The sequence below is a fragment of the Barbus barbus genome (assembly GCF_936440315.1).
Source record: "Barbus barbus genome assembly, chromosome: 28".
NCBI classification, from domain to species: Eukaryota; Metazoa; Chordata; class Actinopteri; order Cypriniformes; family Cyprinidae; genus Barbus; species Barbus barbus.
In genome coordinates, this window is record NC_136756.1 from 3,128,238 (window position 1) to 3,145,752 (window position 17,515).

At 40.3% G+C, this 17,515-nt stretch overlaps 2 protein-coding genes across 4 annotated transcripts in view; one reads left to right on the forward strand and one right to left on the reverse strand.

The window, feature by feature from the left end:
* The window catches only part of LOC306848563 (voltage-dependent calcium channel subunit alpha-2/delta-3-like), a 235,059-nt gene that overhangs the window by 181,186 nt on the left and 36,358 nt on the right, over window positions 1–17,515 (forward strand). For all 3 annotated transcript variants that reach the window (XR_013782255.1, XM_079383198.1, XM_079383197.1), the window contains exons 25-26: window positions 3,638–3,759; window positions 7,429–7,506. Coding sequence is in view for 2 of the 3 variants with exons in the window: in XM_079383198.1 (XP_079239324.1) it covers window positions 3,638–3,759; window positions 7,429–7,506 (200 nt within the window). In the remaining variant the exon portion in view is untranslated. The remainder of the gene's footprint in view (window positions 1–3,637; window positions 3,760–7,428; window positions 7,507–17,515) is intronic.
* On the reverse strand, window positions 8,097–17,250 carry LOC306848564 (leucine-rich repeat and transmembrane domain-containing protein 1-like). Its single transcript, XM_079383199.1, has 3 exons — window positions 17,007–17,250; window positions 12,026–12,619; window positions 8,097–10,791 (listed from the first exon to the last, which is right to left on the reverse strand). Exons 1-3 carry the CDS (start codon window positions 17,011–17,013, stop codon window positions 10,313–10,315), a joined length of 1,080 nt encoding a protein of 359 aa, XP_079239325.1. The 5' UTR covers window positions 17,014–17,250; the 3' UTR covers window positions 8,097–10,312.

Below are 17,515 nucleotides of genomic sequence, written 5' to 3' on the forward strand. Positions count from 1 at the left end.
TGAAATTCCAAGGTATGTTATTCCCCGATAACAACTGGTAATAGCTAATAACACAGACTCATCCGGGTAATTTAAGTCGGTGTTATAGACTTGCTAGGAACAGGGTTTTTTTTTTTTTTTTTTTTTGGTGGAAGCTTTGCATTTGGTTAGCTAATAAAATATTAAAACTCAATTCATTATTATGTGTACAATTTCTTAATTCTGTCATCCTGGTATCGTGGACTCGCTCTCTCGTTTCATACAAACGCAGGTGCTGCCATTTTGTTTTGTACACTGTAATGGATTATAAGATAACTAACAAACTAGTACTGTAAGTACTAGTACTTAATTATTTATGTGGTGAAATGTTGTGTAATAAAAGTAGTATGACTGCACCATATCCCTTAAATGTTCATCTAGTTTGAATTGATCGACTAATGGTTAGTCGACTATTAGGGGGCAGCCCTACTAATGTGTAATAAATGTTTTGCAAGAGACTGTAAATGCCAGTGTTGGTGGAGTAACAAATGAAAAGCAACAATATTGCTAACTTAACTAAACAATTTTCAGTAGTGTGAGAGTGCCTCTCTTGATTATTAGGTGGTAATTTTTTTACTACAATGGTCCTCTCTTTCATATATAATGTTAGTATAAATTAGAAATGTATGGAATTTTGAAGTGAAGTGAAGTGAAGTGAAGTGAAGTGACATTCAGCCAAGTATGGTGACCCATACTTGGAATTCGTGCTCTGCATTTAACCCATCCAACATGCACACACACAGCAGTGAACACACACACACCGTGAACACACACCCGGAGCAGTGGGCAGCCATTTTATGCTGCAGCGCCCGGGGAGCAGTTGGGGGTTCGGTGCCTTGCTCAAGGGCACCTCAGTCGTGGTATTGAGGGTGGAGAGAGCGCTGGACATTCACTCCCCCCCACCTACAATTCCTGCCGGCCGGAGACTCGAACCAGCAACCTTCGGATTACAAGTCCGACTCTCTAACCATTAGGCCACGACTTCCCATATTTTATAAATATATATAAGTTAGTATACATGTAAATCTGTGTAAAAAAATATTACATGTAAAAATAATAAATTGGTGTGTGTTTAAATTGTAGCTGTATTTAATGTAAATTCATCAGTTCAATTTGATGTTATTTCCCTTGAAAATGAAATTCATTCAAAAACCATCATTGTTTTTATCCCAGACAACTACAGCTATTATTAAATTATATCATCTTCTGTATTGTAAACTATATACTCAGCTAGTTATAGTTTGTTGCTTCCTTGAGTAGCTTCAATGTAGTTAGCTAATTTTTCTTAGTAACTGGTAGTTCTTCCCTGAAAGAAGGGAAAAATTTGCTGCATAAGTAGCTGACACTATGGAAACTCTACCCTTGAGGGATCTCTGAAGCTGTTTAACATAGTGTCAGTGCAGATGATGTTTGACAATCCACTCCATATTTGAGTGTTACCATACTCTCTAAACAGTGAGTTATCAGTTGTGCGGCAACTATAGGCAGCTTCTCCTTCTTTCCTATGAGGGGAACAAGGTTATGTTTATGTTGAAAGTTTAATCCCTTTCAAGTCACTTTGTTGCTGTGTCAGTAGCTGGTGCTAAGGGAATAATATGCCTACCACACTGTGCTACACCCAACACATGAAAGAGTGTGTTCTATTCATCAGGGTAATTAGAATCACCAAGGAATTAACCCTGTGCCAAGGCTTGTTCTTTGGAGGGCTAACATTCTGCCCTGCAGATTTTTAGCTCAGACTCTAATCAATTACATACGAACCATCCAAAGTCTTCCAGATTACTTGAAAACTTGGAGGCCTGGGAGGTGGAACCAGGGATTCAAGCTCCTTCAATGATGCCAGCGATGGAGACCCAAGCAGACACAGAGCCTGGGCAACACAGAGTGTCCCGTAGCAGCAGGCTCCCATAACCGAGGTGAAGAGATGGTTCTGGAAGACCACGTTGGAGTGGAATCCTGGGGCGGCGGGTGGTCAACGACTGACCAAGGTTGAGCTGGAGTGACGAGAGAGCCCGGTGGAGCCAGTGAGATGATGGGCTACAGTGGAGACAAGGGCGCTAGGAGCCAAGGTGGAGTCGATGGGTCGCAGGACTGAGGAGAAGTCAAGGATCCAGTGGTTGGAGGCAGAGGCAGGGGATCCTCATGCCTGAGCAGAACTTGAGACTGGAAGACCCGATACAAACAGTGATGGCAGGCTGAGGGGATGACAGGTGGCAGCAGAGACAAGGCTGAGTGCTTTGCTGGGATAGAATGTGGAGGTAGATGGATGCTTGTCCAAAGAGGTGCCAGAGGGATAAGGAAGACTGACAGAGCATGTGGAGTAACAGTCTATGGTGGAACTTGAGGCCGATGAGGTGCAGCATCAGCCGCAGCTGGGAGAGAGTGAGCAGGGGAAGTGACAGGCAATAGAGGGGAAAGGATGGAGTCTCCAAAGACAGAACTAGAAGGCGGAGGTGAGATTGGGAGGATGGGTGGGTGTTTGATGGACTTAGGAGGGTCAGGGCTGGAGGGACACATGGAAAACACAGAAGGTTTAGGGCTGGACGGAACCAGTGGAGACACAGAAGGTTTAGGCCTGGACAGAACCAGCGGAGACACAGAAGGTTTAGGCCTGGACAGAACCAGCGGAGACACAGAAGGTTTAGGGCTGGACAGAACCAGTGGAGACACAGAAGGTTTAGGCCTGGACAGAACCAGCGGAGACACAGAAGGTTTAGGGCTGGACGGAACCAGAGAAGAGACAGGAAACCGACTGCTGGAGAGAAACAGTGAAGACAGAAGGCAAGGGCTGGATGAAGCAAAACAAAAGCAACACGGGTGTGCAAATTAACTAATTAAAAACAGGAACACAAGGAAAACTAGGTCAGAGGACAAAATCAACACTAAAACAAAACTAAACTGTGATAGACACACAATAGACAAGGCTTGCTGTTCCCTAGTCTGTGTCAAGGCAGCAAATCCCACCTCAGTGGAGTTTCCTATTGGGCACTTTCAGTAAATTTCCAGTGACAGGCACTGCACCTATTGAGGAAAATGCTTCCTGCACGAGAAGAGAACATGTTACGCTAGATTCAGTTGTCACAGGATAAAGGAGGACCCAAGGGCAAAGACAGGCAAATGCAAAAAGGAAACTTAGGCAGTCTGCTGTTCTCTGGGTGTACTTAGTCTGTACTGCCAGTAGTCCAGGCAGTAGGCAGGTGGAATGAGACTAGATTCTTGGTGTGATTCTGGAGTCAGACCTTAGTTTCAGTAGTCATGTTAGCCTTCACTGAGTCACTCCTGGAAAGAATTCTCATAGTGTCAACGTAATAAAGCATTGATATGACTGACATAAAACTGAACTTTTTCTTTAAATAGTAGCTTGACTGTGAACTTTTTTAGTAGTAGTAGTAGTAGTAATAGTATTGTAGCTAGACAAACTATATGTCTTGGTAGCTTCCCCAACACTGGCTACAAAACTAACTGCTGTTTTGAGTCATTTGTGTCACAAGGACACTACAACAAGTGTTACCCAAACGTAAACCTAGATTTATCTTCTAGAATGTCAAATATTATTAGCTTAATAGCCATTGTATAACAGCCTATAATAATGAGTATTGTGTGTGGTGTGTGTTGTAAGAGACTTCCTGACTGGAGAGGATAAGGAGGTGGTGTTCAGTGCTGATCATTTTCCTCTGTGGTACAAACGGGCTGCTGAACAGGTGCCTGGAACCTTTATCTACTCCCTTCCTTTTGGCACAGGTGATTATACACGCACAAAACAGACAGTTTCATTACAGCAGTAATCTATTCATGCATTACACCATGATTGAACCAGGCGCAATGCATCGAGTCATTTCTTTGTCTACACTCAATGTGAACCTGCTGTGACACAATCACATTTACCATGATATGACACAGTCACAAGATATTTCATGTTTAAAGGAATAGTTTACCCCAAAATCAAATCATTCACTCACCCTCATTTTGTACCCCACTATTGCTGGTGTGTACTGGTTAAAAATAACACAGATTTACATGGAAAGGATGGAAACATGCAGTCTTTTTTAACATAGGACTACAACAGTTCAACAGTTCTTCAGTAATTGTCTTTGGATGATGAGCTAAAAGCATCTACTTCAAAGACAGTAGAAACCGGATAAGAAATCATGTTCTCGAAACTCTTTAGGATCATGTAACTGTTTTGAATAAGAGACTAGTTCAGACCCACGTGTAAAAAACTTTGGTTACACTTTATTTCGATAGTCCACTTTAGACATTCTACTAACTATAAGTAACTTTGTAACTACATGTCAACTAATTCTCATTAATTTGCAACTACATGTCTACTAACTCTTAATAGGGTAGGTTTAGGGTTAGTAGAGTAAGTTGACCTATACTTGCAAAGTTTCTAATAGTCAGTATATTGTATGTTTTGGACCAATCAAAATAAAGTGTTAGAAGATATTAAGCAGGCAGTCTACTAATACTCTAATGACTGCTAGTTGACATGTAGTTGCAAAGTTACATACAGCTAGTAGAATGTCTAAAGTGGACTATCGAAATAAAGTGTTACCAAAACTTTTAATACAGAACAGAAATGCCAAGACAGAGATTCCAGGCTTCATGTGAATCATATTCTAAGAGACCAGGAAAATGAAACAGGACAGTGTTCAAAACATAAAAACATGAATTCAGTTAACTAAACATGGAGTTCAGGTATGGTGAATGCCCTACATGTCTCTACAAGCAGGGGATCAGAGGAGATTTTCTCAATATGTCACAGTGAAAGGTACCATTACACTAGACTTTTTAAGCATGCAGACTTGCTTTAGACCCCACAACAAACATAGACAGCAAGTGTCATGCCCTAATTCAGGTTTCTGTAACTCATATATACTCAGGAACACTAGGCAGGTCTCCATGTATTTACTGACCGAAAGTCCTATCATTGATAGTTTTTTGTTGTGGTGCACATAGCAATAGACTATGTGTTTTGAGGGAGTTGTAAGTGAACACCCTGAGAAGGCCCAGAGCTGGGTAGCAATCAGTCTGGACCTGTGCATTAATTTACTGAAGTTGCTTTATTGCAGCATTCGTAGACTTTTAACCTTCTAAATCACAATGCTTTTTGGGGTAGGTGATATTTTAAAGTGTTAAGTCAGTGATCCTCAAATCTGGCTTGCGAGATCCACTTTCCTGCAGAATTTAGCTTCAACCCTGATCAAACTCACCTACCTGTGATTTTCTAATGATCCTGAAGACATTGATTAACATGCTCAGGTGTGTTTGATTAGGGTTAGAGCTAAACTCTGCAGGAAAGTGGATCTCGCAAGCCAGATTTGAGTGTCCCAGTGTTAAGTTCACCGAAAAAATAAAATTAGCCCATTCTTTACTCACCCTCAAGGCATCCTAGATGTATATGTCTTTCTTCTTTCAGACAAATTCAATTGGAGTTATATTAAACATTGTCCGTGGGCGGTGTTTCTGTTCAACAGTCCAAAAGAAATTCCAATAAAACGCATCCATCCATAAAAAATCGTGCCTCACACAGTTCCGGAGGGTGAATAAAGGCCTCCTTTAGCGAATTGATGTTTTTTTGTAAGAAAAAAATATCTATATTCAATTCAATTAGAACCACAAAATGAGGATTTGTAAAGAACAATGTTGGAGGATTTTGATATACGCCAAGAGGAGACTGGTTCCTCTTCAGAAACTTGAGCTGCGTCAGAAAACGCTATGGGAATGTCTTCAGCGTGACCACGCAATGAACGGGTGTAATCCGTCCAATGGCTGGGCGAGACGTCACGGGCGGGTGACATAATCAGCCAGGAAGCATAAAAGCATGTGCGGTGGAACCGGCATCAGCTTTTTGTCATTCAGCAACCGCTACTCTGTGTGTGTGTCTGTCGATCTGTGCTGTGAGTCTTGTTTAGTGTTGTTTGTCCCTTCACAATCACATGAAATAAGCTCCACAATGTCTAAAAGTGCAGAGAAAACTAAGCACTTGGGCGAGAGCAGATCACATTACAGGCTGTGTGTTCTTCACTGCTGGGGATCCACACAGTCCGTGTGTGGTCTGCTTGAGAGCAGAGCATGCAGAGTCAGCTCTCGAGGAAGAGCGGCGTACACCGTGGTACTCGGTGCCCATCCCTCCTCAGTGCCCTCAGGAGATCGGTCTGCCAACCCTGCCAGTTCCAGGGTGCAGCGGTCTCCAGCGAGCGCTTCCCTCAGTCTCTTCCGCCCGGAAACGTAACGGAGCTGGGAGGCTCACCACCACTTCAGGGGTCTCTAGAGCAGCTAGTCCGGGTTCTACAGCCGGTACTTCACAGTTCCGAAGAAGGATGGAGGGTTGTGTCCAATTTTAGATCTGCATTGATTGAACCACTCAGTCATGCGACTGAAGTTCAAAATGTTTACTCTCAGACAGGTCGAATCTCATATAAGGTCCGGGGGACTGGATTGTCACGATCGATCTTAAAGACGCATACTTCCATATCTCCATCCTTCCCACTCACAGGAAGTTCCTGAGGTTTGCTTTCGGGGGCAAAGCTTACCAATATCGGGTTCTTCATTTTGGCCTAGCACTCTCACCCCGCACTTTTACAAGGTGTGTGGATGCTGAGTTAGCTCCGTTGCGGCCACAAGGTGTCCGCATACTCAACTACACATTTGGCGGTTCAACATTGAGATGTCGTTCTCGCTCACATGAAAGTGCTGGGGTTAAAACTGAACGCCAAAAAAAGTGTGCTTTCTCCGGCTCAGACAATCACTTATCTGTGCGTGGTGTGGGATTCGACCATGATGCAGGCACGATTCACCTGCTCGGATCGAGTCGATCCTCACTGCAGTTGCGAGAGTGAGAGGAGGCCAGTCACTCACTGTAAAGCAGTTTCAGAGACTGCTGGGTCTGATGGCAACTGCATCCAACATGATACCTCTTGGCCTGCTGTATATGAAACCCCTACAGTGGTGGCTCAAGACCAGGGTGTTTTTCCCTGAGGGGAAATCCGCTTCGCATGATCAAGGTCACGCGATGGTGCCTACGTGCCTCAGACATGTGGAGACAACCCTGGCTCTTTGTCGCCGCACAACGCTAGTGACTGAGGCGTCCCTCACCGGTTGGGGAGCGGTCATGAGTGGCCACCCTGCCCGCGGTCTGTGGAGTGGTCGCCATCTCACGTGGCATGTTAATTGTCTGGAGTTCAGTCTACTTCTGGTAGCGCCGATCTGGCCGGGCCGAGTATGGTTCTCGGACCTGATTTCTCTCTTTGGCGGCTCTCCATCGGTGATTCCCGTCATGGGAAAATTAAATCAGAGCTTGAGATCAGTAGAACACAAAAAACACACAGTTCCACGTAAAAACAGAAAGTGCTGGCCTGGTGTCCTCTAAACTATTTGTTTTAAATTAACTGTATCACTGTGTTTCAGGCTCTGAGAATAAGAGTGTGGTTTTGGCCAGCAGCGCCATTCATTTGTTGGATGAAAGAGAGTCGCCCATCGCTGCAGGTACTGCACTCGCCCTTTAACCTTGCATGAATATCACTGTTTTTTTTACAAAATCTTGATTTTGTTGTTGTTTCTGTGCAATTGATGCGTTTATGCTTGAGAGGGATTGTGATATGGAGAACTAAGGACATAATCCATGTGAGCAAAAAGAGACACGCTAGACAAACAGTAGGAATGGATGAAAGGAAATAGAATAACACAGAGAGAAAATTAGAAAGTGTCTGCTTGAACATAAGCCTGGAGGGGGTTCACTCCCACACACACACACACACACACACACACACACACACACACACACATACGCTCATGCACAAATGACTCATGTTATAACTGACAGAGAAATGAAGTAGAACAGACAGATTTTCACCCTCTACTGGGTATGATTCATTGTTTTGCTGGAGCGGACATACACACAACTAAAATCAAGTTCTATACAGTATTTCATGTTGTTTATTTTATATATTTTTAATTTGTTGTATCTTTTACATCTTTAATTTTTATTAACATATATTTAACAATATTTTTTAATACAAGCACATACACATATACCACAGATATATGACAAATTGAGCTTTCTGGCTCAATGAGTGTTGGTTGATCTGATTTGAAAAGAATAATTATATATATTTTTTAAATAATGTTCATACACTGCTTCAGATGTGATACTGCTCAGTTTCACAAGCGCATTGCAGCACACACTAATGCAGCCTGACATGCTGATGACAGAACTCTCTTGTGTAACCGGGGCATGTGTGTCCTTGATGTGCTTTAAAGGCCAGTTTACAGGATTTCTTCCTATAATCACAACTTGAATATGAATTAAATTAAATTAAATTGTTCTTTGTGTATGAATGTGCCACTTTTCCCTATAGTTTCTTTCAAATGCTCTGTCCGATGTATTTGTAATAGTATGAATATTCAGTGTACTTTCTAAAACACTTTTATCTTAAAGACTGCTTGATGATCATAAAAAAAAAAAAAAAAAAGAATTAACAGTCATTTAAAATAATTTGAGATTTTTAGCATGCATAGCATGTTGTACAACACAGGACATGTAAACTTTACCAATGTACAATATATTGCTTAGCTGTGCTCTGATGTTACATAACATACATAGATCATTTCTGACAGATCAACCCATCATATGCATGCTTACATAATCTCGTATACGCCATTATAAGACATCTGTATCCCTATTTCCTTCTTGTCATCTCATTTCTCAAGAGCTCCGAATCTCTTAATCCATTGTTTGTATCTGTATACAAACAGATTCTCTATATTCACATGGATGCTTATGTAATCGAGCACACTGATATAAGGATCTGTCTACATGACCTAATTACGGAGTGATAGAAATCGTCCTTTTGTCATAATTGATCATATTTTACGATCTTAAATTATGCAGTAGACTGTAAATAAAACTATTCAAAAAGGTATAGTTTGTCAGTATGTAAATATTGCTTGTTACCGGATGTGTGTAAATTTTGTGTGATTGTGCAATTTCTGTCACGAGTGGAAGCGCAATAGTTGTATTAGCATCAGACATTCACACAACTTTTTCCCCCTGTTTAACAAGGGGAAACAGGTGAAACAGGATAGATTAAAACACATACGTTTGATATGTTCACGTAAATCTTTGCCCTATCTAAAGCTCGATGGGTATAATGTTACTTTATCCATAGAGCTGAAATAGTGCAAACATCCGTAAGGGGAGTCTCGCTTCAGTTTTTAGTCTTATCATTTTAAAAGTTACAATAGATAACAGAGACTTGCGAGGGAGCAGAGAGAGACCACATATAGAAAAATGAATAGGCAAAATTGCACTGCTCGATATGTTCAATTGATTCAAGGGTACACCTGAAACATGAAACCTTTTCACACGTCACACAATGAAAGATTTTTCTTTTTTTTGGTGGGCATTTGCAGTACTAATCAGGAACTTTGTTCCTCAACTGCACAATCATTCTCCTCCCCATTTTTCCAATGATTTCACAAAGATTAGCACAGTACTGAAAAAGAAATACATAAAATAATGTAAAAATAACTGAAAATATGGATGAGATAGCATGACAAATATTAAATAAACTATTAAATCTGTAGTAGGCCATAAACTGTGAGCTGTCTACAATTTGGCGGCACTGTGTTGGACAATTAAAGGGATGAGCTATTGATATTGATTAATGAGCTTTTAATAAAACTTGGCTGTTTATGCAGTAGGAAGGCGTTGTTTTTTGTTTATTTGTTTTTTTGCTACATGACTAGAGAAAACAGAGAAAAAGGGGGCTATGGCATTCCCTTTCGGCAAAAAGGTAGAGTTACTTCAGCACCCATAATGCACTAGGCGCAGGTAACATAGAAAAAGAGTACACATTGCTAATTTACATATACTACAAATACAAAACTGGTTGAAAATCTATGAACTTGTCCTATAAAACAGAATGACCGTTTGTTTGTCCAACTGCCTTTTTGCCAACATTATTGGCTGTTGTTTTAGTCTAGACCATACATGTGCATTTTTGTTTTTACCAACCTGAAGAATACATTTGTTGTAGCCTAATTTAAGCTATAATAATAATAATAACAATAATAATAGTTTTGGAGTTTTACATCTTTCCCGTTTCAGGTAGGAGCTGTATCTGCATAATTAGAAAATAGCTGCCCTAGGGGCATTGCCAATATGGCTGCCAAGTACACTGACTTGCCTTGAAAGTAACTTTGTAGATGTACAACAGTATGTGGACAATGTGGAGTGTAACCCTGATGTTTATTTGTGCTTCATGTGCATCATGTGATGCTGATCTTCAGGTCACTCCAGAGGTTCCTTGTCCTTCTCTCTTTCAATGTTTTTCCGCTCCTCTCCTGAACCCGCCTCTTTCGCTTTCTTCTTCAGCTCCCTTTGATACTTGGCATTAATTGTTGCATACGCACATCCGTATACAGCTGCTGCCAACATCATCAAACACACAATTCCACAAACCACTCCTGTGATGACCACTGTGGCTATGGCACGTCTGTAGTTCACAGGCCGGGATCTCTGCTTGGCCTCACACTCAGGGAGTATGGCTTCTCCTGGGGGGCTGAAATCACTCCCAGATGGTGCTCTGGGGCTTGGGTGGAGCTGTCCGCTGAGAATGCGATGCTTGTTGTCCAGGTAGTGGATGTTGGCGAACAGGTAGCTGTAGCTGGTGATCATGCAGGAGTGGAAAAGCTCGTAGGGAATGTGCCGGAGGTCCCGCTCCAGCATGAGATGAGGCTGGACGCATGTGATGCTGTCGACCACTCCACCTAAGAACAAGAAAAAATGAAGTTGAAATGGCTAACAGATGGAGGTTGTCTTCACTATATGGCTTTTCAGATCGTTTATCACCGTTCTAAAGACAATTTTTAACCCTTAGCAGAGGAATATTTCACACTTGTAATTTATAAGCAGTCTTAGTGCCACTTTTTACCTGGGTAATGTAAAGTCTGAAATGCCATCTTAAGAAAACACAGCATTACTTGTTAATACCCTGGGAAAATTATGAGCAGTGTACTGTAAAACGTGAAAGAAAGATCATCCTCAATTTAGTTTACCCCGGGTTTAGAATGACACAGGGTTAACAAGTGTAAAAAGACTTTATGTAAAGCTCAGGGCTGGTAAACAGAAAATAGTTTTTTCTATCTCTGCATGGAGCAAGCCATGAACTGTCAAAACTGAGCAGAACAGTGTAGGTTGCTTTAGCAGATTTTTTTTGTGTCATAAGATTATATTGACGGTAGGTGAAAGTCCATTCACCATCCCAGTCATGAGGCAATATACTGATTGTGTTATTTATTTTTTATTATTATTATATATTTTTTTTTTGGCAGAATCTGTGCATTAAATATATTAAGAATAGACATATGGGGCTCTTCTTATTCCACATATATATTATTTTAATGACTGAAGATTAAAATGTTTGTATGTCATTTGTGTGATTGGTATTTTCCCTGGCAAGGGGGATTGAAAATAAACCATGCTCAGCAAAAAAAAATAAACATAATATAAATAAATGAATACATACATACATAAAATAGCGGGTCACCCCGTGCTCCAGCATTTCAAATAAACTCACAGCAGCAATTCAAAAGAGACATGCAAGACTGATGCAAAAACATGTTCCACGATCTTCCGACTGGAGGGAAAATCCATGGAGCTCTAACAGGTGTGGCCCAAATCTGGAGTCTGCTCCTAGTTGTCAGCTGCTTTAAAACTATTTGTCAGCTGGTCAGCCAATCCAATTATGAGATATACGATTAACTCATTCACACCTACCTAGAAAAGAATGGCACTGGTAGAGTGCAAGACTGGACACTCATGCTAAACTTTTTGCTTTTGGTAATAATATATAATAACACTATAAATATACATATATTTCAGTAGAATTGTCATAATTATGAAATGTACTTAACTCAATTCTTCATTTGTAAGATATTTTTTAGCTATGTATTATTGATTGATTGATTAAACACTCTATTGTGGATTCTACCATTTTGTTACCTTTGAAGGCAAATGTCTCCAACCATAGTTTGAGTCCTATCAGATGACAGTCACATCTCCAAGGATTGCCCTTCAGCTGCAGAAATGTAAGATTCCCAAGAGCCTCCAGGTGTATACGGTCCAGCTTCGTTAGCCGATTGTAGTGGAGTGACAGATGGGTCAGAAAGTGAAAACTATCAGCAAGAGCTCCAGGTAGACCACCTATGGTGTTAAAGGACAAGTCCAATATGGTTAGATTTCTTATTGAAACCAGAAGGCGTCGATCAACTTCCCGAATAGAGTTATTGGCCAGGCTGAGGACCTTTAAGCTTCTAAGTCCCAAAAGGGCACTAGGGGAAAGCGTTGTGATTGAATTGTTTGCTAGGTCCAGAATTTGAAGTTGTGGTGTCTCTCGAAAGGACATGGAGCCCAGGCCTCGCAGACGGTTATTTTGAAGATACAGCTCCAGGGTGTCTTGATGAAGTTTACGTGGAATATCATATAATCCTCGTCCTCGGCAGTCCACCACTTTGGCATGAGTGTCACACGAGCACTCCTTGGGGCAAGAGGAGACTGACTGGAATAATAACAGGCTGGATAATGCAAAGACCACACCTGGTGAAGAGATAGAAAATTGTGTAAATTACCATTGGATTAATTTGCCCTTGATTTCAGCCTTTTCTGCTTCTCAGACAAACAGTACATTTAATAATGATGACACAATCATCAGACATGAACCAGTCTCTTACAATTCAGATGAAAACACATAAAGTGACCCAACGGTGTCTGCTACCTGTTGTTCTTTATATAGTTGGTAACCTTCATTGTAATGTGAAGTCCTATTTACAGCTCTTGTAATCCTGATTTGGTAATCTATTTAAAGTGGGTTATATACCCCCGGTTTCACAGACAAGGCTTAAGCCTAGTTCTAGACTAAAATCTAAGTCTGAGCTGTTTTAACTGAAAGAAACTTGCTCTGACTGATCTTAAAATATAGCAGTGCCTTTGTTTGGCCTCAAGATGCACACCAGTAATGCTTTTTCTTAAGTACATTTATAAAAATTACTCAATGTCCTAATTGAACTATAGCCTAATCCTGGTTTAGTTTAAGCCCTGTCTGTGAAACCAGGCCATAGTACATTAAACTTTGTTTCATTGTTTTTATCATTGCAAAATGTATGATTATGAGAAACATATGAATGCGTGTATATATTACTGTATATGACTTTTTTAATAATGCTCAAAAATGGAATGAAGAGGGAGCATGCGCGAATGAAATAAAATCGGACCCTGAATGGAGCCTTGTGGCACTCAGGTGATGGGAACTGTGACTAATAAGAACAATCTAATTTGCAAAAGTTCCTAGCAAGAATCTTAACAGAGTCCAGTCTAATGCAGCATTGTGGATGCTAACCTGGATCATTTTTTTTTTTTTAATTTAGAAGGATACAGTGATCAGTGGCTCTCTCCTTCTCTCAGCCCTGTATGTGGGGAATTATTGGATGTAATGGCCTAATCCATGGCCTTGATTGTTCAACCCGGAACAGATTTTTCCTTTCCCATGTTACAATTATGCAAATGTGTAATGATTGTATGAGCGAGGATATGTGATATGATACCATCTAAAGCCTTGTTTATACTTTTGCCAGGCTCCGCAGCATGAGCCTCCGCTGACTGCGCGTGCACCTCCCCAAAGAGACGAGGTGTTTATAATTGTCACGCTCGCCATTGTACTATTCTTTGAGACAACTGGGAGAATGCTGCCATGCCTCAGGCTTGCCTGTGTCTTTTTCAGACAAAACAGCTAATGACGTATAATTCAGGCACATATTTATACTCACGGGCACTCTGTGTGTTACATTATGGACTGCCTTCTGCCTATAAATGATGGCGTCCCCCATAGCATCAACACCAACAGCTTAGTTCTGTACATCTTTAAACAACTTAGTAGGAATAGCATCAAGAGGTGCAGGTGTAATTTGAACTTTGATGCCAGTGATTTTGTTTATAAAAAGCTGCAGAACTGCTCACCAGAACTATCAATTCATCTACTCACTTACTCCAAAATTGGGTCAGGGCTAGCTGCAATGAGAGGGTTTAATACAGAGTTTAAAATGGAAAACAGCTTTAGACTATAAGAATGTTTGGATATTAGGTTAAAAATGTTTAACATTTGCAGAGCAGCAGCTTCCTGGTATTAATACATGCATTTTGCAGAAGGTATACTCCTGGAAGTGATTACAGCATCATTTTCAGGAATATAACCAGGTTAGCAAGTTTATAGTGATTTTACATTTTTATATGCAAAAATAGATTCTGCACTTTGGAGGGTGAACTAAAGAGTGTATTCCTGTCATGACAACTCTTGGAGAGATTGGCATGTTAATGGACATGGCAGTGTTAATGTATTTGGTCTTGGTGGAATAGATTTGCTACAGTGCTGCTGCTGTGGCAGAGCAAGTATAGAGACTTCCTACAGCCAATACATCCACAGACATGCAAATATAACAAACATGTAATTACCCATAGCAGATATATACAGGTGGAGCTGGGGAAAGTGAAGGTTTCTGAAAGCGCACTGCAAACTGCTACAGGAAATGGAGATATGATTGGTGTCTTTTATATCCATTATTTTCAGATAGGGAAACAGGTAGTGATTTGCATCCTTTTCAAAACCTCATAACCTTGAAATGGAAACTAATGTAGTTTCAATCAAGAATGTTAAGATGGACTGATTTCTGCCAGTAGACTTGAAGGATGCAAGCAGTGTTCAAATCGCTTCTCATCACCGTGTTATGTATAATGGAATGGACTTTGCATTTTCAGATGGTGCTGAGGCTTTTGGAAGTGGGCTTAATCTCCCCTGGGAATGTATAGCTCACAGGTGACTACAGGGCCTCAAATATGTTTTGCTTCTAATTCAATTGCTGAACCAAGTGTTGCACAAAGTGAAGAACAAGGAATCGGACTTATTGATTGTGGAGATGTGGCCCAGTTTGCTGAGGGTTTCAGACTTGGTAACCCTATTGAACACACCTTCTTGGAAGATTATTGTCAGGTGGAACAACCTCATTCAGGCTTTTGTGATGGTTTGGCACTTGCAACTGGAGAAGTAGAAGCTCATTGTGTAGCTCCTGAATGGTTCACAATGAAGAGTCCCTTCATAATCACCATAACGGTGCATGTGCAGAACCTGGTGGTTTTACAGTCTTAGATGGTGTCTTTTTGCAGCATGAGATGTTTTTCTCAGAAGAAGAACCTGTTTTGCTTTCCAGGGCATTTCCTGCATGTTCATCAAGAGTGTTTGAAAACAGATCTATTTATATCTAGGCTCAAAGTCTATGTTGTTGCTATAGCAGCTGATCATCACTTGCCAAAAGGGGTAGTTCCCCTATATTTGCTGGGTGGTTCCATTTCAAGCAGCACACTTCCCAGTTTGACTGCGTTTTCCTAGATCCCACACAATTGGCACTGGTCCAGCTAGCTATTTGTTTACTATGGAGATTGCTCCATTGAAGTGATTGGATGTTTTCAAATAATGTCTTGTTGGGTGGCCATTGGCCTATGATTCCTAGGTCCTTAAAGAAAATACCCTTTTTTTTTTTTTTTTTTTATAAATAAATAAAGTTTTTTATTTATTTATTTATTTGTATTTTTTTGTTTGTTTGTTTTTTTTTTGCTTAGATCTTACACAGAAATTTTGGGGGCATGTGTATCTTTTAATTACTTTGCACTACAGCGGTGACACAGAAGCTTCATCTGAAGTTGCATTTAGATGTATAAGACACAGACTGTTCGAATGAGGTTAATAAATACATTTGTTAAATACAGAGACAGTGTGTTAAAATTGCATTTTAGTTCAAATTCATGGCGTCCCAAAATAGCACAGTTGAGTGCATTTAGATGATCTGAAGTTCATCTTAAGAAGTACTAAAGAATTATTTTTAGTATAATAAATACAAAATTAGTGTGCGTAAATAGAGCACTTAGGTACATTATGGAAGTGCACTTATTTTTCACCTGGGATGCCAATCACTCTAGAGCAACTTGAAGCTAAGTACTTTATTTAAGGGCTCATAAATGGTGATATTCACCCCTGTGGATTTTACTAAATAAGAATGTTTTTAAAGGCCCAACCCTAGTCGTAAAGTCTCACTGTTTGATGAGAACCAACAAACATTTTTTTTTATTTTTCTTCCCTTCTTAAACAGAAATAAAATTTGTGCAGTGTTGGGAGTGAATTGTTTTCACTGACCTGAAGGGCTGCTAAATTAAGGAAACAAACGTCAAACTAATGAGAACAGGGCTGTCCTCCCTGAACCATATTGAGTATTTGTGTATGTGTGTGTGTGTGTGTGTGTGTGTGTGAGGGTGATGTTTTACCTTCAAATTGTATGTTTATTAGTCAGATTACACACATTCAGATGAAATCACAATAGCAATCTTTACTAATTCTCAGAATTTCAATTTGGTGAACTATTCTTCCGAATAACAACTAGTATTATGTTAATCCAACCTTAATGTTAAAAATTTAATATTTGAAATTAAAGAATTTAGAACAAATATTTTTATTGCAACTTGTAATGTTAGTTGGTTCTTGTAAAGAATGTAAACACCCTTAAACATAACTGATATATGTTTACAGTATTTCAAATTTCATGTGACCTTTAACCGACCAAGTGAACCATGAACATGCAAACGTGTCACTAAATCAAAATATTAACTTGAAATGTCATAGGGCACTTTAAATATTTTCCATCTAAGGGGTTCAGATGACAAAAAACCTTTGGTAACCTCTGTTTTATTTGGTTAGTTCTTTGGAGCTTTGCTGCACTTCAGTACATAGAAACTAAAAGAAAGGAAAAAAAAAAAACTCTTTAACACACATAGAGTGTCTGAACAGTTTGTCATGCCAATGATTATTTTTGATGTTAAGTAGACCAGTAACACAACGATTATCTCTGCTTTAATTTTCAATGATATTTCTGTTGCGTGAACTCACCTGCCATGGTTTCTAGAGTGTTCCTCCTGTCAGCGTGTCCAGGGTTAGTCCAGCATGTCTGATCAGTTTAAAGCTCACAATCACAGTAATAAGCACTTGTGTTACTGGACGACAGTCATTTTCTTCTTCTGTGCCTCTTTCTATCTCTCTTTCGTTCTGTATAAATGTGCATACATGCAAATACCTTCATGATTTGCTCTGTATCATCTTTACATCCATTGCCTCATACATACCCACACACAATAAAAACACGCTTTCATTGTCAAGGGCCACTGTGTGACTCTCTCTCTCTCTCTCTCTCTCTCTCTCTCTCTCTCTTACACAAACACACACACACACATACACACAGTTCTGTTGAACTGCTCTGACATCACAAAGTGTCCGCAGGCAGAGAACTGGCAGAGTATGCCCTAGCATTTCTCTCGTTTCCCTCACACAAAGACACACACACACACACACACACACATGCACATGCCTGAAGCTCCTTCACCAGCTCACGCAGTGTTGCT

Bases quoted from the DNA above. Each gene is read 5' to 3' on its own strand.
- LOC306848564 (XM_079383199.1), bottom strand. The intron at 10,792-12,025 runs GTAACAAAATGG...TCTTGTTCTTAG, and splicing joins GGAGACATTTGCCTTCAAAG to GTGGAGTGGTCGACAGCATC.